Genomic DNA, 22,134 nt, shown 5'->3' with positions numbered 1-22,134 from the left:
TTAGGGCTTAGGGCTTAGGGCTTAGGGCTTAGGGCTTAGGGCTTAGGGCTTAGGGCTTAGGGCTTAGGGCTTAGGGCTTAGGGCTTAGGGCTTAGGGCTTAGTGTTAGGGCTAGGGCTAGGGCTAGGGCTAGGGCTAGGGCTAGGGCTAGGGCTAGGGCTAGGGCTAGGGCTAGGGCTAGGGCTAGGGCTAGGGCTAGGGCTAGGGCTAGGGCTAGGGCTAGGGCTAGGGCTAGGGCTAGGGTTAGGGTTAGGGTTAGGGTTAAGGTTAGGGTTAGGGTTAGGGCTAGGCTAGATAGGGTTAGGGCTAGGGTTAGGGTTAGGGTTAGGGTTAGGGTTAGGGTTAGGGTTAGGGTTAGGGTTTGGGTAGGGTTAGGGGTTAGGGGTTAGGGTTAGGGGTTAGGGGTTAGGTTTAGGGTTAGGGGTTAGGGTTAAGGTTAGGGGTTAGGGGTTAGGGGTTAGGGTAAGGGTTAGGGTTAGGGTTAGGGTTAGGGTTAGGGGTTAGGGGTTAGGGGTTAGGGGTTAGGGGTTAGGGGTTGGGGCTCGGGGTTGGGGCCAGGGTTGGGGTTAGGGGTTAGGGCTGGAGTTTGGGGTGGGGGGTTGGGGTTAGGGTTTAGGTTAGGGTTTAGTTTAGGGTTTAATATTATTTAATTAAGAATACAGCTGCTAAATATAAACTTGTGTATATAATTGACTAATAAAAAACATACAAGACCAAATATTTTTTATGTTTAAATTTTTCCACAAAACAAATATTTGCTTTCAATTCAAAAATAACATACAATAATAACAGTAACAAACATGTTTATATGACTTCATTCATCAGCTAATTATTTTTACCTCGATCTTGGGAGAACAACCACTTTTGTTTCATCGTTAAGAGGTTGCACTTCGAGTTATGTTTTTAAATGAATGTCTTGCATGCACTTTATTATTAATGTTTTTAAAGTTATGTTATGTTAGAAGAAGGGGATACATTTAATAAGCTTGGTACCGGGTTTACAGGGTTTCAAGGGGGGGGGGGGCTTTAGAACGGTAGACGTCATCTGTGGATATTAACAAGTCACTCTGTCTCGCCAAAGCCTGTCATAACACTCCTATTACATTCAAGCAATCCATTCATTTGGCTTGCCTTTGCTCCTTAAGGGGATTTGAACTAATCAATACAAATGTACATACGGCTCATGAATGCAACACAGCAACATACTTGATGAAACGTGTCATCACTAATGTCATCACTAATGACTGCATTGTGGTTCTGTATCATAAACCAGATGTAGCCCCGGACGTACAACGACGGACGAATAACCACAAGGTCACAGTCTTGATTTGTTGACCGTGACATGAATAATTCACTCTGGTAGGTACGGGGATCGCATTGGGGGGGATTTCCTCTTAAAGGAGGCTCGGATATGTGGGTCAAGGATGAAGAGAGGAAAAAAAAATGGAGGACTGAAAGGGAGGGTGTGGCTGCATGTAAAGTATGTGTGTACAAGAAAAAGGTTAAAAAAGGGAAGAGACGACAACAAGGGCAGGGATCACACACTGTTGCCGTGGAAACAAACGTACGCTGATGCAGGGCTGCAACCGTATGATGACATTCATAAAAACACAATAAAATATATCCACATACACTAAAACTAAAACAAAAAAATTTGTTTGCATAGAACGCGATTAATTTTTAATTCGATTAAAAAGTGACAACATGTTGCGCAATTCTCCACATGCACATAATAGCAGATTTTGCAACAGAAGTACCAATATTGACGCCATAAAGCTGCAGAAGTCACAAGCACTGTGACATATACTGCAAACCAGGTAAACACCCCTCACACAAACACACACACACACACACAAACACACACACACACGCTTCATCCTATAAAAACACACACACAAAAGTGTAAATACAATTATAGCAATACATGGAGTCAAATGTGTGTCGGCTAACCTGCTCAGTGCTTCCCTCCTCTTTGATAGCAGATCTCAGTGCAATGGCAAGGACCCCTCCCTCCATCCCTCCTTCCCTCCCTCTTTCTGCAGTGCAGTCCCGCCCCCCACCCCACCACCGCAGCAGCAGCAGCTGGTTTAAAAAAAAAAAAAACGGTTCTTGGAATAGCATCAACACGGATCAGGACTGGAAGCGTGGCGTCACACAAAGATGCACAATAAAAAAAATAACAACAGGAAGTGCAAAGGTTATAACACAAAAAGGCCGACATTTCATCAGGTCCCCCCCCCCCGTGGAAGACAGGAAATCAATTCGCCACATCATGACAACGGATTGGAATGCGGCCAGTATTGTTGAATGTGATGACTTTGCACACAAGTAGATAACAAATCCTCCAAAGCATTAACCCCGTCTGTGTCTGTCTCCATGCTTCTTAACATGGCTTTTTTTCGAAGTTGCAGAACGTTATCTTGACAAGAAAGAGCAAAGATATAGACGTAAAGTCATCATCTGCTGGCAGGAGTTCACTTTAAAAGCAGATATGTCCCAACAGGTTGAAAAAAAGGATGAGTTTGCACTACAGTGACTTCTTCCATGCATGAATCAGCATTTTTTTAAGAGTACACTACTAAAAAGGTGCTTAACTTTTCATGATTTCCTTCTCAATTCCGGGAAAATCAACACTAAGTTAGATTCTAATTAAAGACAGTATTTTTTGACAACCCCAAAATGAGCAAAAATCTGTTTTTGAGAACCACAACACACACTTAAAGTCGATTTATACTCATTTATACTCATTCATTTATTTCATATAGTCAAACAACCATTCACACTCACATTCATACCTATGGACAATTTGGAGTCGCTAATTAACCTAGCATGTTTTTGGAGGGAACCGGCGTACCCGAACAAAACCCGGGGAAAACATGCAAAATCCACACAGAGATGGCTGATGGTGGAATCGAACTCGGGTCTCCTAGCTGTGTGGCCTGCGCATTAACCACTCGTCCGGCAAGTGCAACAGGAAGTCGTTATTTTTTGGTATAGTTCCTTACAGGACTGTTGTCATCTCTACTGAACAATGGCAGCCCACTTTGTCTGTTTTCAAGTGTTCAAAAACTACTACTACTACTAAGTACTATGTACTTTCTTGATACTAGGGCCAGGAGGTGGGGGGGTCCGGCGGCTACATAACTGAGTCACCTTTGTTGCCTCTAATATAATAAAATAATAATCATCCATTCATTCATTTTCAACAGTCTGACTCATGGTGTCATCTTACAAACAACATTAACCTCATCACACAGCAACTTAACACCCAAAAGGTACCATTCATTCATTCATTTTCTACCGCTTATCCTCATGAGGGTCGCGGGGGGTGCTGGGGCCTATCCCAGCTGTCTTCGGGCGAGAGATGGGGTACACCCTGGACTGGTCGCCAGCCAATCACAGGGCACATATAGACAAACAACCATTCACACTCACATTCATATCTATATGGACAATTTGGAGTCAACAATTAACCTAGCATGTTTTTTTTTTGAATGTGGGAGGAAACCGGTGTACCCGGAGAAAACCCTTGTGAGGATAAGAAGCAGAAAATGAATTCATGTATGGTACCTTTTGGGTGTTAAGTTGCTGTGTGATGAGGTTAATGTTGCTTGCAAGATGAAACCATGAGTCAGATTATTATTATTTTATTATATTAGAGGCAAAAAAGGTTGGCTGGGGACCAGTCCAGGGTGTACCCCGCCTCTTGCCTGAAGACAGCTGGGATAGGCTCCTTCACCCCCCACGATAAGCGGTAGAAAATGAATGAATGAATGTTGTTTATCACATATTTTGTAGTAGTAGTTGTTGTGGATGTTTTCGTTTTGTTGCACTGTGAGCAAGTACAACGTTATGTTGACCAATTTTTTTTTCAACCCGATGTGGCCTGCCAATCAAAAAGTTGCTGTAAATGCGTTCAAGTGTAAGGGAAGCAGACAGGAAGTGACGCCCGGGGTTCAGAGTTGATTTGAGCTTACCGTGTTAGGGATTATAGTGGCTGATGTGAGGTAATTCAAACCCCAGCAATCATGTCTGGTGCTTGTGTGTCTAAGTGAACATTACACAGAACACAGTGACACCTAGTGGATTAGACTTTGAATGCATCTTCTGAATGCCTTATACTATTTAGTGTGTAAAAATGCAATCAACAAGACCGACTCTGGTACAAGGAACCCTAAAGCCTACAATCACGCTCCTCTAATGGCGAGATTAAATTGTCACGCCATTTCTCCATTGCCTTTGGCGAGATGTGGATGCATTTCCTTAACACTCATTTCCATCGGAGGCGCTCAGGGCCGGGTCGTGTCTGCCGCTCCGGCTGTTACGTGACTCATCTTCTTCATGTAGGCAGGAAAAGTCCTTGCATCCTACGCTTGCATACTTTATTTTCAGCATCTTATACACAAAAGCTGCATTTAAACGCACAAGAAAAGCAATATGATGTTGCCTTCCCTGGTATATGATTTTTTTGGGTGTGTGTAGTGATGAAAGGGGACGTCGCTCAGCTCAGTGCGAAACACGACGTCTTTTGTTTCCCACGCACAACGCATACGATGGCTCGGCCGTGTATGACCTTCTTTGTCTCTGAGGCTTCGAATCGAACAACATGCTTTTGTTCACGTTTCCTTCCCTGATGTAGAACTTTCAACTCATTAAATTTTATATTCATTAAAAAAAAACCTTGCACTGTACATTCAGTCTAAAATATATAAAAAAATTTAGATATAAACTGTTGTTTTTCTATTTTCTATTTTATTAATATTCTTTACATTTTTATATATTATATATATATTTATTATTTATAAAAAAATATGTATTATTTTTATAATTAGTTATTTTTTATTTTATGATGTCGAATTTCCCTCATATCGGCCCGATGATGATCATTTTCATCTCAAACTGTTATTTGGTCATTCACTCATTAACTTTTATATTCATTTAAAAAAACCTTGTACTGTATATTCAGTCTAAAATATATAAAATATGTAGATAATCAACTGTTGTTTTGCTATTTTATTTTTTAGTTTTTTTTTACATTTTTATATATTATATATATATATTTATTATTTTAACATTTTTTAAAATTATTTTATAATTAGTTTTTTTTATTTTATGACGTCATAATTCCCTCATATCAGCCTGATGATGATCATTTTCATCTCAAACTGTTCATTAACTCATTAACTTTTATATTCATTTAAAAAAAACCTTGATAATGTAGATAATAAACTGTTGTTTTTCTATTTTATTTTTTATTTATTTTTTTTACATTTTTATTTTTTATATATATATACATATTTATATTTATTATTTCAAAAAATATTTATTATTTTATAATTAGTTTTTTTTTTTCATTTTATGACGTCATAATAATATCTATTCCGCTTATCCTCAAGAGGGTCGCGGACATGCTGGAGCCTATCCCAGCTGTCTTCGGGCCAATCACATGGCACAAAAAGACAAACAACCATTTTACAGTCAATCTGGAATAAAGCAGACTTGTAATGACAGTGCTGCAGTACCCTCTAGTGGTTACAATATATAACTGCAGTCTGTTGGAGTGCTGTACAATGCAGTCCTTAGAATCATTCATTCATTCATTCATTTTCTACTGCTTTTCCTCACGAGGGTCGCGTGGGGTGCTGGAGCCTATCCCAGCTGTCTTTGGGCGAGAGGCGGGATACACCGTGGACTGATGGCCAGCCAATCACAGGGCACATATAGACAAACAACCATTTTACAGTCAATCTGGAATAAAGCAGACTTGTAATGACAGTGCTGCAGTACCCTCTAGTGGTTATAATATATAACTGCAGTCTGTAGGAGTGACTGTACAATGCAGTCCTTAGAATCAATGCTTTCAAAATGATATGGTCTTACACCGCACGCTTCATAGCCATAATATTAGGTATAGATGTACTGTCTGGTGAGTGTATAATGAGGTCAGCAATAATACCTTTAAAACTCACCATAAACTTTACCCAAGAAGAGTGTCTTGACCAGGTTGAACTTGGTGTCCGAGGCATCTGGCAGAGTGTAGCTGACTGCAGGGTAATGATCCAACTGAACCAAAGGAGGAGGAGAGAAAATAAATTAGAATCTGCGTTTGTGGGCTGACGGCAGCAGTTTGGACAACCTGGTCTTTGGATGTACTTCATTAAGCAGAGTACACAAAATGATGAAGGGGAGTTGGCTGCCAGGCACAGTGAGGAGCCTGTGTGGCTTAATTAAGCACCCAATGTCTCCCTCTTGTGGTTCACTTAGAAAAATCTCACCAGATGATTAAACAAATCCATAGTCGCTGTACGTGTAAATCTAGTTCAAGTGCAAATTGTAGGTACATCCCATTTGTATTTGTTTTTAATTATAAAGCCTGCAAAAGCAACTCTTATCATCAATCGGCACACATGAACGAATAACATGTCATTCCCAAAGTCGACATGGAGTTCAAAGCAATTCTTCTTCATGCAGGCGTCTTGTTTACAAAAGAACAGAGGTGCTGACAGAGTGAAAGGGGGGGGGGGGGGGGGTGCGGCGCTTTAATAATCCTGAAACATAATCAACTTGTTATTGCTGTTCCACCGAAGTTTCTAATGAGCTTGAAGGCCGCCGCCGCCGCCGTTGCCGTTGCCGCTATTGACGGGGATCATTTCAGGCTCACAAATTGCTTTGTATGTGTATGTGTGTGTGTATGTGTGTGTGTGTGTGTGTGTGAGTTCCAGAAATAAAAGATGCTCCTCAGCCTCCCTGACTCTGATACACTCTTCTCCGCGCTCGCCAGAGGACCGCATCTGAGCTTCCACCAGCAACGCATACCAAAAAGTCCACACAGAAGAGGCAAAACCGGATAGAAAATATGACTTTTTGTTATGTTACAGTTCCTAAATATATTCTTTAACTATTTGAAGATGTTCCATAAATGAAGTAAATAGCACTGAATGTCTACACTCAATGTATAGAATGCATTTAGAGGTAAAAACAACATAAAACCCAGTATACAATAGGACATATTTACTGATACTGGTGTTTTTTTTTGTTGTACAGAAGTTGTACAGATGTAAATATCTTCAAATAAAACTATAAATGTTACTCATACCCAATTCCAGACTCGACTGTGACGTAGGTTTCCTTATTTACGATTCAAATATTTGTGTAGTTTAAGAATAGAAAACCTTTTCAATACATTTTTAACATTATTAGAGCCCTCTAGACGTAAAACAACACCCCTATAGTCACCTTTATACTTGTATTACCCAATATAAGAGACATAATAAGGTCATAGTAAGGTTGTGTGTGTTTCGTGGTGATGCTAGCTGAGTTTGGGGTAGCTAGCTGTAATTTATGATAGTAGCCCTTAAGGGATTATTGGATAACTCAATAATGCAATAAACACCTGTTGTTTTGGCAATCAAGATTTTAATTTTTATTAAATGATATTAAAAAAATAAATATTTCATGCACAGTGGTGGAGTGGTTAGCGGGCATGACCTCACAGCTAGGAAACCCGGGTTCTAGTCCACCCTCGGCCATCTCCATGTGGAGTTTGCATGTTGTGCCCGTGCATGCATGGGTTTTCTTTGGGTACTCCGGTACTCGATACTTCAGGTACTCCCACATTCCACACACATGCTAGGTTAATTAGCGACTCCAAAGTGTCTATAGGTATAAATGTGAGTGTGAATGGTTGTTTGTCTATATGTGCCCTGTGATTGGCTGGTGCCCGAAGACAGCTGGGATAGACTCCAGCACCCCCCACGACCCTGGTGAGGATAAGCAGTAAAAACTGAATGAATGAATGGTAACCTTTTGGGTGTTAAGTTGCTGTGTGATGAGGTTAATGTTGTTTGTAAGATGACACCATGAGTCAGACTGTTGAAAATGAATGAATGAATGATTATTATTTTATTATATTAGAGGCAACAAAGGTGACTGTCTGGTGCTTGTGTGTCCAACCGAACATTATTAGTGTAGCATATTAGACATCACATCATATTTAGATTTTAGCAAAATTCAAAGTACAAAAAGGCAAGCTAATTGTGTTTGATATGTAATAACATAGCCCATTAATAATTACTTAATTTTATTTTTATGCTATGTTGTGGGTCAATAAAAAATGAGCTGCCGGACAAAAGTGGTCCCATGGCCGCACTTTGGACACCTCTGTGTTAGATAGAAACCAAGAGGCACCGATGCATGTGTGTGTGTGTGTGTGTGTGTGCTAAACACATTTCCCCACCAGCTAATTTTACCCCTCACACACACTAATTTGATTCCCTCCAAAAAGGTGGTCTCCACGGAGCATTGTGAGGGTTTTTGTTTTCCGCGCCGACTGTAAGGCGGGATAATGGGGCACGATTAAATTGCACAGTGCTTATTTACTTTTATCTGCAAAAACAAATTGGCTGCACGGCCACGCGAGATGTGGTCCAGGTCCCAAAACCCCAACAAAAACCGTGCGCCAACCTCATTTGACCAAACTTTGTCCATTACGACCACCATTATGGGGATTCCCTTCTTTATGTTGAACCATTTACTTGATAAACTCCTCCTCCACCCCAAGGGGTTGCTGATGCCTTCAAGGCCGAAATAAGTAACAGTAAAGGGGAAGTTCGAGAAAAATGGGCTTCATGACTTTCTATGGATCAATTCAAAGTCTTGGGTATTATTAGTTTCCCTGATGAGAACTAAGGGGCAGTAATAATCCATCACAGACAGAGAAGCTGCATAGCACATCATTAGCCAATGGGCTGCATTATTGTGCAGATCAAATACATGATTTAGACTTACAGTCAACAAAAACAGCACAAATGTAAAGACTGGCCACAATAAAAGGCTGTGCTGTTTTAGGTATCACACATTTGTGAAAAGGGTTAGGCAATGTGTGAACCTTAAGCACCCTGACAGTACTTGCCAATATTGGCAAGCAGCAAAAATGTAAAGACTGGCCACAATAAAAGGCTGTGCTGTTTTAGGTATCACACATTTGTGAAAAGGGTTAGGCAATGTGTGAACCTTAAGCACCCTGACAGTACCTGCCAATATTGGCAAACAGCAAAAATGTAAAGACTGGCCACAATAAAAGGCTGTGCTGTTTTAGGTATCACACATTTGTGAAAAAGGTTAGGGTTAAAGTTAGGCAATGTGCGAACCTTAAGCACTCTGACATTACCTGCCAATATTGTCAAACAGCAAAAATGTAAAGACTGGCCACAATAAAAGGCTGTGCTGTTTTAGGTATCACACATTTGTGAAAAGGGTTAGGCAATGTGTGAACCTTAAGCACCCTGACAGTACCTGCCAATATTGGCAAACAGCAAAAATGTAAAGACTGGACACAATAAAAGGCTGGGCTGTTTTAGGTATCACACATTTGTGAAAAAGGTTAGGGTTAGAGTTAGGCAAAGTGCAAACCTTAAGCACTCTGACAGTACCTGCCAATACTGGCAAACAGCAAAAACGTAAAGACTGGCCACAATAAAAGGCCGTGCTGTTTTAGGTATCACACATTTGTGAAAAGGGTTAGGCTTAGGCAATGTGCGAACCTTAAGCACCCTGGCAGTACCTGCCAATATTGGCAAACAGCAAAAATGTAAAGACTGGCCACAATAAAAGGCTGTGCTGTTTTAGGTATCACACATTTGTGAAAAGGGTTAGGCAATGTGTGAACCTTAAGTACCCTGACAGTACTTGCCAATATTGGCAAGCAGCAAAAATGTAAAGACTGGCCACAATAAAAGGCTGTGCTGTTTTAGGTATCACACATTTGTGAAAAGGGTTAGGCAATGTGTGAACCTTAAGCACCCTGACAGTACCTGCCAATATTGGCAAACTGCAAAAATGTAAAGACTGGCCACAATAAAAGGCTGTGCTGTTTTAGGTATCACACATTTGTGAAAAAGGTTAGGGTTAAAGTTAGGCAATGTGCGAACCTTAAGCACTCTGACAGTACCTGCCAATATTGTCAAACAGCAAAAATGTAAAGACTGGCCACAATAAAAGGCTGTGCTGTTTTAGGTATCACACATTTGTGAAAAGGGTTAGGCAATGTGTGAACCTTAAGCACCCTGACAGTACCTGCCAATATTGGCAAACAGAAAAAATGTAAAGACTGGCCACAATAAAAGGCTGTGCTTTTTTAGGTATCACACATTTGTGAAAAAGGTTAGGGTTAGAGTTAGGCAAAGTGCAAACCTTAAGCACTCTGACAGTACCTGCCAATACTGGCAAACAGCAAAAATGTAAAGACTGGTCACAATAAAAGGCTGTGCTGTTTTAGGTATCACACAGTTGTGAAAAGGGTTAGGCTTAGGCAATGTGCGAACCTTAAGCACCCTGACAGTACCTGCCAATATTGGCAAACAGCAAAAATGTAAAGACTGGCCACAATAAAAGGCTGTGCTGTTTTAGGTATCACACATTTGTGAAAAGGGTTAGGCAATGTGTGAACCTTAAGCACCCTGACAGTACCTGCCAATATTGGCAAGCAGCAAAAATGTAAAGACTGGACACAATAAAAGGCTGTGCTGTTTTAGGTATCACACATTTGTGAAAAAGGTTAGGGTTAGAGTTAGGCAAAGTGCAAACCTTAAGCACTCTGACAGTACCTGCCAATACTGGCAAACAGCAAAAACGTAAAGACTGGCCACAATAAAAGGCTGTGCTGTTTTAGGTATCACACATTTGTGAAAAGGGTTAGGCTTAGGCAATGTGCGAACCTTAAGCACCCTGGCAGTACCTGCCAATATTGTCAAACAGCAAAAATGTAAAGACTGGCCACAATAAAAGGCTGTGCTGTTTTAGGTATCACACATTTGTGAAAAGGGTTAGGCAATGTGTGAACCTTAAGCACCCTGACAGTACCTGCCAATATTGGCAAACAGCAAAAATGTAAAGACTGGCCACAATAAAAGGCTGTGCTGTTTTAGATGTCACACATTTGTGAAAAGGGTAAAGGTTAGGCAATATGCAAACCTTAAGCACCCTGACAGTACCTGCCAATATTGGCAAACAGCAAAAATGTAAAGACTGGCCACAATAAAAGGCTGTGCTGTTTTAGGTATCACACATTTGTGAAAAAGGTTAGGGTTAGAGTTAGGCAACGTGCAAACCTTAAGCACCCTGACAGTACCTGCCAATATTGGCAAACAGCAAAAATGTAAAGACTGGCCACAGTAAAAGGCTGTGCTGTTTTAGGTATCACACATTTGTGAAAAAGGTTAGGGTTAGAGTTAGGCAACGTGCAAACCTTAAGCACCCTGACAGTACCTGCCAATATTGGTATATTTTAGGGTGGCCTTTTATTGTGGCCATTGCACTTTTCAAACTTCTTCTTTTTTGGGCATTTCCCTTCAGGGGTCGCCACAGCAAATCAATCTCCTCCATCCAAGCCCTCTAACATGTAATGTCCCTCTGATGTACTCGTTCCTGATCCTATCCATCCCGGTCACTCTCAATGAGAACCTCAGCATCCTCATCTCTGCTATTGACAGTGACACTGCCTCTAGGCCAAACAACATGGCTGATCTAAAAAGGAGTAGAAGAATCAGAGCCACTTTTACTTTACTTGACTTTATCATAGTTATTCAAAAAACTGTTTTGTGCTTGAATTTGGACAATCATTAGTAAAAATATGCAAATTTATGATAATTCTTAGGTATTTATTTGTCTAAATTAAGCATGTTAAACATAAAATTGACTTCCCATTCATTTTCTATATCGCTTATGCTCACTTGGAGGATCCTGAATGGTCGGCAGCCATATTTGTGGGCGAATACTTGGTGGGGGATCGATTTCTGGTGTAACACCCACCGAGTCAAAACTCAACTCTGAACCCCCCAAGTCACTTCCTGTCCTTCCTCACACATTTACAGCAAAACATGAGTCTTATTTATGCGTTAAATGCCCACTACATTGGGTAATATGAGTGCAACTGTGACTATAGGGGTGCTATTTCTGTTATAAAGGGCTCTAATAGTAATGTTCCACCTTATGCTGCGCTGGTTTTTGTCCTGCCTTATCCCGGTTGTCTGTGTTTGTTTTCGGAAGCCCTTTCTCAAGCTAGGGGCGGGACAATTGGGCATATCTCCATTTGATTGGCTCCATGGGCTGTACCATGGCGAGACGGTGCTTGTGTGTGGACAACCTGTTCTCCAACTTGGCTCCCTAATTGTGTGACTATTGTTTATGGTGCTTTAAGTTACTATTCTCTATGCAACACTAATAATACACTAAATAAAAAGATTACTGTATATGTTTATGATTGTGGTTCTAGTTAGATTATTCTTGTTTTTTAATCCCAGGGAGTCTCACTGTCTTGACTTGAAGCTTCTGCCGCCTCAAGGAAAACTCCTCCAGTCTCCCTTTTTAGCCAGGAAATTGTGTTTGATCCATCTGCAGGCCTGCCATCCTCACTCATGTGTTCAGCTCCAAAAAAAAACATGCATGAAGTAATATAAACGGCCACTTGAGGGCAGCAGACACACAAAACAGGCCTCACCTTGAAATAGAGAGCTTGTCTATGCCTGTTTAGAGATAAATATGCTTATTTATCTGAAGAAGCATCTACTGTTATGTTTTTTAAAGACTCCTAGTGTTGACATTGTGCTTTACACGGCATCTTCGTCATCTCAGAGATGCGTGATGATATTTCAAATAATAATAAGTTGCTGAATTCGACTTCAGCCTTCACCCACCATGTTTAGGTATACCGGTGCTAAACATCGATATTGCTACTGTGGAAGAAGCCAAGCTACTGTAAGATGGTGGAAAACGTAGCGTGTGTGTGCGTTTGATTCATTTTGTGCCAGTGATAAAGGCATGCGTTATGTTCAAGTGCTCTCGGCGGGGTGATCAGCGGCCGCAGGATGTGATTTGCTGAGAGAGAGAGAGAGAGGGGGGGAGGGAGGAAGGAGATTTCCATTGGATATTTCAGTTTAATTTCTTCCCCCTGTCAGAGTGAAGGTGATGGAAGTCCACTCGAGGTGAGGTTGTACGTCATCCACGTGCAATGAGATACAGCGAGTGGAGGGTGGAGGGAAAAGGACACGATGAGCATGATAATTAAAGTTTTATACTGTACATCTGCAATATTATTTAGCTTTTTTTGAAAATATTATACCAATACGGGCTGCACGGTGGTCGAGTGGTTAGCACGCGGACCTCACAGCTAGGAGACCCGAGTTCAGTCCCACCCTCGGGCATCTCTGTGTGGAGTTTGCATGTTCTCCCCGTGCATGCGTGGGTTTTCTTCAGTTTTCTCCCACATTCCAAAAACATGCTAGGTTAATTAGCGAGTCCAAATTGTCCATAGGTATGAATGTGAGTGAATGAATGGTATCTAATGGGTGTTAAGTTGCTGTGTGATGAGGTTAATGTTGTTTGTAAGATGAAACCATGAGTCAGACTGTTCAAAATGAATGAATTGATGATTATTATTTTATTATATTAGAGGCAACAAAAAGTGACTCAGTTGTGTAGCCGCCCCCCCCCCCAACCTCCTGGCCCCAGCATCACGGTGCTTTTGAACACCTCCGTAAACAGACAAAGTGTGCTGCCATTGTTCAGTAGAGACGACAACGATCCTGTAAGGAACTACGTATACTAAAAATGGTGGACAAGTGGTTCATGCAGAGGCCTCACAGCGAGGAGACCCGAGTTCAATCCCACTCTCGACCATCTCTGTGTGGAGTTTGCATGTTCTCCCCCGTGCATGCGTGGGTTTTCTCCGGGTACTCCGGTTTCCTCCCACATTCCAAAAACATGCTAGGTTAATTAGCGACTCCAAATTGTCCATAGGTATGAATGTGAGTGTGAATGGTTGTTTGTCTACGTATATGTGCCCTGTGATTGGCTGGCGACCAGTCCAGAGTGTACCCCGCCTCTCGCCTGAAGACAGCTGGGATAGGCTCCAGCACCCCCTGCGACCCTTGTGAGTATAAGCAGTAGAAAATGAATGAATGAATAGTACCTTTTGGGTGTTAAGTTGCTGTGTGATGATGTTGTTTGTAAGATGACACCATGAGTCATACTGTTGAAAATTAATGAATGGATGATTATTATTTTATTATATTAGAGGCAACAAAGGTTGGCTGGGGACCAGTCCAGGGTGTACCCCGCCTCTTGCCTGAAGACAGCTGGGATAGGCTCCAGCACCCCCCACGACCTTTGTGAGGATAAGCGGTAAAAAATGAATGAATGTAGGAAAATTCATAAAATGATCATCTATATGATATGATAATAAATAATTGCTCAGTTTTCTTTACTCCTGTCCTGTTTGTCTATATGTGCCCTGTGATTGGCTGGCTGGTGACCAGTCCAGGGTGTGCCCCGCCTCTTGCCCGAAGACAGACAAAAACAATGTAACGGTATGGAAATACATGCAAGTATCAAAATGACACGGAGACTACACCCAAATCTACAACCCGCAAGGTATGCTGGGTAACCTCACTGTATCTACTCATTTATCCACATATTTTTGGCAATCATTTCTGAGCCTGACATAATATGAAGTCGGTGAAAAACCGACTTAGCTGAGTGAAGGTGTCCACGATGAACCCCGGCTTAACCTTACAATCTCTGACGCAGTCGCCATTAAGCGCACGCTTAGAGCTGGCGTGACTGAATTGTCGCTCCTTGACTGAGGCATGGCTTTCATTGATCGGCGCTAAGCTATTTAGTGGCACAACATTTTGAGAGCACGCAAACAAACTCAGAATGCGCAATGGAGCAACGTACACACACACACACACACACACACATACACATACACAGATCGAAGCTTTCTTGTCGGTCCACTGGAAGTAGATTAATAGTGGCAGAGGGCAAGCCGTGTCATCGCGGCACAAAGCTCCCTTCCCTAACTCATCCAAAGCCACCGCTGATTCTTCCTACGTGCTTTTAAGCGCACGTTTTTTCCCAGCTAAAACAACCAAAACAACGTCTCAGTTGGATTTCATTCACCTGAACTGTGATGCTTTTCTCAACGCGGGACATATTCACGCTGTGCGGTTGTCCGTTTGCCAAGTTCCGTTGGTCCACATCGATGACAAACGGTTCCTTCAAACCGCCCAGGTTGTACCGCACCTGCAGGGAGCCTGAAGACACAAAAGGTGCAGCTTTTGACTCAGAATTATGCAATAGAATTATTCCATTCAGTTATAGCATGATTATACAAATATGGTAATGGTAATGGTTTAATTTCATTTTAATATGCATCAGATTACAATTGAATGCATCACATAATCAGTTCACAGTTCCACATGTCCAAAAGGAGTAGGAAGAAGCAAAGCTTATTAAATCCTACCCCTCCATCTGGTACTTTTACAATCAGTAACTGTTACATTTGTTCACTTCCTGCTTTCCGTAATACAGTTCAAGGTTTTTTATTTCTTAATTTTGTAATTTTTTGTCCCGCACAGAAATACTAGGTGATATGACCATACAATGACAAAATGGGTACCATAGTAACTGTTACATTTGTTCACTTCCTGCTTTCCTAACATAAATTAAGTTGTATTTTTTATTTTATGATTTTTTATTTTTTTTATTATTTTAGTTTTATTTTATTTTACTTTATTTTAGTAATTTTTAATTTTTTTTATATAAAAAAATTATTTTTGTCACGTACCAAAGTACAAGGTGATCTGACCATACAATGACATAATGGGTACAATAGTAACCGTTACATTTGTTCACTTCCTGCTTTCCTAATATGATTTAAGTTTAATTTTTTATTTTATGATTTTTGATTATTTTTTATTCTTTTTGTTTTATTTTATTTTATTTTACTTTATTTTATTAATTTTTATTTTTTTAATTTTGAATTTTTTTATTTAAAAAAATGTAATAAATTTTTTTGCCACGTACCAAAGTACAAGGTGATATGACCATACAATGACATAATGGGTACGATAGTAACCGTTACATTTGTTCACTTCCTGCTTTCCTAATATAATTTAAGTTTTATTTTTTATTTTATGATTTTTTATTATTTTTTATTCTTTTTGTTTTATTTTATTTTATTTTACTTTATTTTATTAATTTTTATTTTTTTAATTTTGAATTTTTTTATTTAAAAAAATGTAATTAATTTTTTTGCCACGTACCAAAGTACAAGGTGATATGACCATACAATGACATAATGGTTACCATAGTAACTGTCACTGTAGTGATATATATATAGCACATCATGACTGGTTCAAGACTCTTCATCCTTGTATTTAGCAAACATCAACTGCTTGTATTGTTCAATTTTATTTCTACTAATTGCCCTCAAATCAGTCCCCTAAGAGGACATACAAAATTTTGTCCTGATTAGGCGAAATACCCTTAAGTCAATCTGACCTATGTGGTTTAATGTGGTGTATTTGTCGGAAAAATAACAGCACATGCAACACTCTAGGGGTGCATATATATATTTTTTTTTTACAAAATTTCTGCCTTTTATGTGCAGCCGTTCTTAAGAAAAAAAGCTTGTTTAGAGCAGTAAGACTGGAATATTGTTGTGGTATTTTTTAAATATTTTTTTCATGTAGCTAAACCCCTCCCAGGAAAATTCAGTGTACATCACTGCAAATACTACAAAAATCATTAAACAAAACTGAGCATTATTTTTCTTTTGAAGGCAGTAGTCTAGTATTCTATGAAAATTCCATGGCTACCAGGACTAAAACTCTTCATCATGGTTTTCCCCTCTCCCGATGCATTATTTATCAACATCTTTCTGTCTGAAGTGATGTTGTGCTAGCAAGGTGTTGGATTGGATTGCTTCACTGGAGTTGGAGCTCGACATAGCCCCGGGAACGAAGATATTTACCATCCAGACAGGCAAAAAAAACAGAAATAAACCATATCTTACCGCAGTACATTTAGCTAATTCAAAGAGTAATTTTACTTTGGTTTTATTGTTGTTGCATTATACAGTGGTTCTTGGAAAATAATTGACATAATTGACTGTAATATAGGACAGCGTCTGGCATATTTTTACTTTTTAGTAGTAATTTTACTTTAGTTTTAGTTATACAGTCGCATAACTATTCTTAGAAGAATTTCTTCCACTGTGCATTCGCCCCAATAAGAAAACTTGACACAAACCATATTTTACCACAGTATAGGACAATGTGTGGCACATTTTGCTACTTCAAAGAATGAGTAATTATACTTTGGTTTTATTTAGTTGTATTATACAGTAGTTAAGTAATCCTGGAACAATTTAATTCACCCACATAAAAAAACATAGCATAAAACAGAATTTACTGTAATATAGGACAGCGCCTGGCATATTTTTACTACTACAAAGCCTGAGTAATTTTACTTTAGTTTTAGTTATACAATAGCACAACTATTCTTAGAAGAATTTCTTCCACTGTGCATTAGCCCCGATAAGAAAACTTGACACAAACCATATTTTACCGCAGTATAGGACAACGTGTGGCACATTTTGCTACTTCAAAGACCGAGTAATTTTACTTTGGTTTTATTTAGTTGTATTATACAGTAGTTATTGGAAAAAATCCATTCACTTTATATTAAAATATAAAAAAACACAACAGAAAACATAAATTTACTTCAATATAGAACAATGTCTGGTATATTTTTAATACTAAAAAAGACAGTAATTTTACTTTAGTTATATTTAGTTGTATTGTATAGTAGTGAACTATTCCTACAAAAGGAAGTAGTTTTTAAAGAAATTGTCCTGTGTTGATCTATGGAAACATATCTGTTTTTTTAATGATGTTTACCACTTGAAATAACCTCAAAAATCAGCAAATAAGAACTAAAATGGTGGGTTTACCATGAACTCACCATTGTGTCTCAGCACCAATGCCATGTAGTCCTCCGTCCTGGAGCTGACATACAACAAAACAGCCGGCGCACTGGATGTACTGAAACTAAACGCCACTTCCTCTTTGGTTAAATTGACTTCCTGCAGGGGCTTCAAGTGATGTGTGATGACCTTGGAGTCCTTCATGGCTCCTGCCGTACCCTCTGGGAGAAGATTGTACTTGACCAGCGTTCCCGCCTCAAAGAAGCCTCCAACATCTGCAGTGGCGTGAAGAAGAATATTATCAAGTTGAATTCATTACCGAGAAGGCAATAACATGTTTTTCTATACTTACGCTCTGCTCTTTTGTGTTTATCTGTGTGTGTGTGTGTGCAACCCGCCTGTGTGTCACTTACAAAGGAGATAAAAGACCCAATGTGCATGCTATTAGAGAATGGGGGGGGGGATGGGGGGAAAAGCAACCTTGGGCTCTGTGTGTGTGTGTCGTATTAAAAAAGCCGAGTGCATTTGCATTTAGTGGTTATGCATGGTTCCATGAGTGTGGAATACAAAGTGAACAAACTCATGCATTATCTACAAGACAATAAATACTTTGAAGTTTCTTCTTCGGGAAATCTTGTGTGACTTCATCTCGATGAGCGTCTAAATGAGTAACTTCTAAGTATGTTTCTTTTTTTGACTTTATTTTTAAGGGTATCAGTAATAGCAAAGAGGAAAAGTGTGATGAAGAGCAGTAGAAACATAAAATTTTATGCAAGTATTCTTACTTTAGTTTTATTTAATTATACAGTAGCTAAACATTCCTGGAACAATTTCATTCACTTTAAATTAGCGGCAATAAAGAAAACATAACTTAATACAACATACGTAAGATAGTGCCTGGTAATTCATTTTACTTTAGTTTTATTTAATTATACATTAGCTATACATTGACTTAACTATTCCATTATTCCACTGTATTATATTAACCCCGTTGAGAAACCCTGACATGAAAACACAACTTACGAGACTATAGGACAGCGTCTGTCCCAATTTTGCTACTTCAAAGACTGAGTAATTTTACTTTAGTATTATTTAGTTTTATTATACAGGAGTCGACCAATCCTGGAACAATTTCATTCACTTTCATTCACAGCCAAGATGACAAAAACATAGCATAAAACATAATTGACTGTAATATAGGACAGCGTTTGGCATATTTTTACTACCAAAGACGGAGTAATTTTACTTTAGTTTTAGTTATACAGTCGCATAACTATTCTTAGTAAAATTTCTTCCACTGTGCATTAGTTCAGATAAGAAAACCTGACATAAACCATATCTTACTGCAGTGTAGGATAATGTGTAGAACATTTAGCTACTTCAAAGACTGAGTAATTATACTTTGGTTTTATTTAGTTGTATGATACAGTAGTTAAGTATTACTGGAACAATTTCATTCACTTTACATTAGCCCAGATAACAAAAACATAGCATAAAAAGAATTTACTGTAATATAGGACAGCACCTAGCTGATTTTTACTGCCACAAAGCCTGAGTAATTTTACTTTAGTTTTAGTTATACAATAGCACAATTATTCTTAGAAGAATTTCTTCCACTGTGCATTAGCCCCGATAAGAAAACCTGACATCAACCATATCTTACCGCAGTATAGGACAACATGTGGCACATTTTGCTACTTCAAAGACTGAGTAATTATACTTTGGTTTTATTTAGTTGTATTGTACAGTAGTTAAATATTCCTGGAACAATTTCATTCACTTTACATTAGCCCAGATAATAAAACCATAGCATGAAACAGAATTTACTGTAATATAGGACAGCGCCTGGTATATTTTTACAACCACAAAGCCTGAGTAATTTTACTTTAGTTTTAGTTATACAGTCGTATAACTATTCTTAGTAAAATTTCTTCCACTGTGCATTAGCCCCAATAAGAAAACCTGACATCAACCATATCTTACCGCAGTATAGGACAACATGTGGCACATTTTGCTACTTCAAAGACTGAGTAATTATACTTTGGTTTTATTTAGTTGTATTATACAGTAGTTAAGTAATCCTGGAACAATTTCATTCTCTTTACATTAGCCCAGATAACAAAAACATAGCATAAAAAAGAATTTACTGTAATATAGGACAGCGCCTGGCTTATTTTTACTGCCACAAAGCCCGAGTAATTTTACTTTAGTTTTAGTTATTCAGTCGTATAACTATTCTTAGTAAAATTTCTTCCACTGTGCATTAGCCCCGATAAGAAAACTTGACATAAACCATATTGTCACGTCCTGTGTGGGTTTCCAGGTGACAGTTTGTTTATGTTCCCCGTTTGGGCTTTGATTTCCCTTTTGAACACTCTTATTTTGTACTTGACTTCCTGTTTTGCCGCCTCTGCCTTTGTTTCCTTAATCATTCACACCTGTCCCTAATTTGTCCTCTTATTTAGTTCAGGTGTGCACTTCTCCCGGTGTGGGATCATTGTTGGTTTGTCCGTCAGCAAGTCGAGTTGTGTTTTCGCTGCTGCTGCAATTATTGCTTTAAATAAATAGAATTTACCTGCATTTGGTCCTGCTCTCTGCATCCTGGGGTCGCACCGCAACAAAGACATGCCGCGCCGTGACACATATCTTGCCACAGTACAGGACAACATGTGGCACATTTTGCTACTTAAAAGACTGAGTAATTTTACTTTGGTTTTATTGTTGTTGCATTATACAGTAATTCATGGAAAAATTCTATTCACTTTATATTAAAATATAAAAAAATACAACAGAAAACATAAATTTACTGCAATATAGATCAATATCTGGCACATATTTAATACTAAAAAGACAGTAATTTTACTTTAGTTCTATTTAGTTGTATTATATAATAGTGAACTATTCTTTTCATTCATTTCACACTCGCCTCGAGTCACAAAACAAGTCTTACAATTACAATTAGAACTTCTGCCGGTGTCACCGGTCGGCACGATGAATTGCTTTTAACTTTGAATGGAGGTTTTCACGGTATCGACATAATTTTGTGAATTAACCGCTCAACGAGCATTAATCAGCTGCGGCAGCCATTAGCATTTTTATTTCAATGCATTTATACAACATTTTGTTAGGTGGACAGAATCCAATCAACTCCAATTGAAATGCACTTTTGTGGGGGGGGGGGGGGGGTTGTGTGTGTGTTTCTGCAAACCTCTGCAACTATGCACAGGAAGTGTTGCATGCCGGCGGCCATTCTTGTGACCCCTCCATGGCAGGGTGTGTTAGGTCATAACAATTCCGCAGGGAATGACTGCACATGGATATTATGAGTAGGGGAAAATGACACTAGGATGAATAGGAAAGGTTGAAGGGCGAGGTAGAAGGAAAGGCGGATAGGAGATAGGAGACATACAGTATGACTGAAGGGAACATGAGCAGGGAGATAAGGGAAGAGTAGATATGAAGGAAAGACGGAATAACCTGCACAAACAATAAGCATCATACCACCTCGTCTTTGCACACACACACACACACACACACACACACACACGCACACACACACACGGTAATCTCCATTCTCTAAACCCTGACACGCCTCATCGGTTCTGACAGAACTCATAGGAGGTCTGAGCCTGGCCTATCTCACATCCACACTAATGCAACACACAAATAGCTCCCTTGTCATGTTGTCAACCCCCCCCCCCCTGCCAAGACCACAGGAGAAAAAAAAAACACTATTCAGCTTTAGGAAACAAATTAATTCACGTGTCGGGGATCACGTCACACTGTGAGCGAGCACCGAGCCTCTGACAAGAGGCGCCGTCATGGCGTCTCCTTCGTGGTTGCGTCTTAGGAACTTGTTTGGCGAGCAGTAACTTTTTTTTTTTTTTTTTAGTGACATATTTCATGTTTTAGCTAGAACAAAAAAAAAAGTTACAAGGTGACACTCAGCTTAATGAAGAGCTTGGAAATGATTTTTTTTTTTTGGTGTGTTTGATGTCACAGTTTTTGCATATGCATGATTATTACAAAGAATGTAAGATGTGTGGGTTTGCTGGCTTAGCATAATAAACTTCATTAATTAATACTTTAGATCCAAACTTATGTTTGTGTATTTTGTGCTTTTTTTTGCAACACTAAGAGAGGGAGCAGCCTCAACAATGGATGGGAGTTACCTGATATCAGAAAAATGGGAAAATTGTAAGTAGCTCATGATGTTATATTTGTAAATTAATCATAATTTTTATGTAAACAAATCAGGTTGTCTGATATGCCAATATTATTCAACTCTCAATTTCTGATTTTTTGAATAAAAAAAAAAATTGTAACAAAATTTTGTCATTTTCACATTTTAATACTGATATCAGGATG

The 22,134-nt window shown here is 39.2% G+C and overlaps 1 protein-coding gene across 2 annotated transcripts in view; it reads right to left on the bottom strand.

Annotated features, from left to right (window-relative positions):
- The window catches only part of cntnap2a (contactin associated protein 2a), a 350,688-nt gene that overhangs the window by 7,215 nt on the left and 321,339 nt on the right, over positions 1 to 22,134 (bottom strand). For both annotated transcript variants that reach the window (XM_058059946.2, XM_058059947.2), the window contains 3 exons: positions 17,805 to 18,041; positions 14,958 to 15,091; positions 5,969 to 6,062 (listed from right to left, as the gene is read on the bottom strand). In XM_058059946.2, the coding sequence (XP_057915929.2) occupies positions 5,969 to 6,062; positions 14,958 to 15,091; positions 17,805 to 18,041 (465 nt within the window). The remainder of the gene's footprint in view (positions 1 to 5,968; positions 6,063 to 14,957; positions 15,092 to 17,804; positions 18,042 to 22,134) is intronic.

This window comes from Doryrhamphus excisus, linkage group LG5 (assembly GCF_037039965.1).
Source record: "Doryrhamphus excisus strain RoL-2023G ecotype Guam linkage group LG5, RoL_Dexc_Guam_v1.1, whole genome shotgun sequence".
Lineage (NCBI taxonomy): Eukaryota > Metazoa > Chordata > Actinopteri > Syngnathiformes > Syngnathidae > Doryrhamphus > Doryrhamphus excisus.
This window is presented reverse-complemented; position numbering and strand designations above follow the sequence as displayed.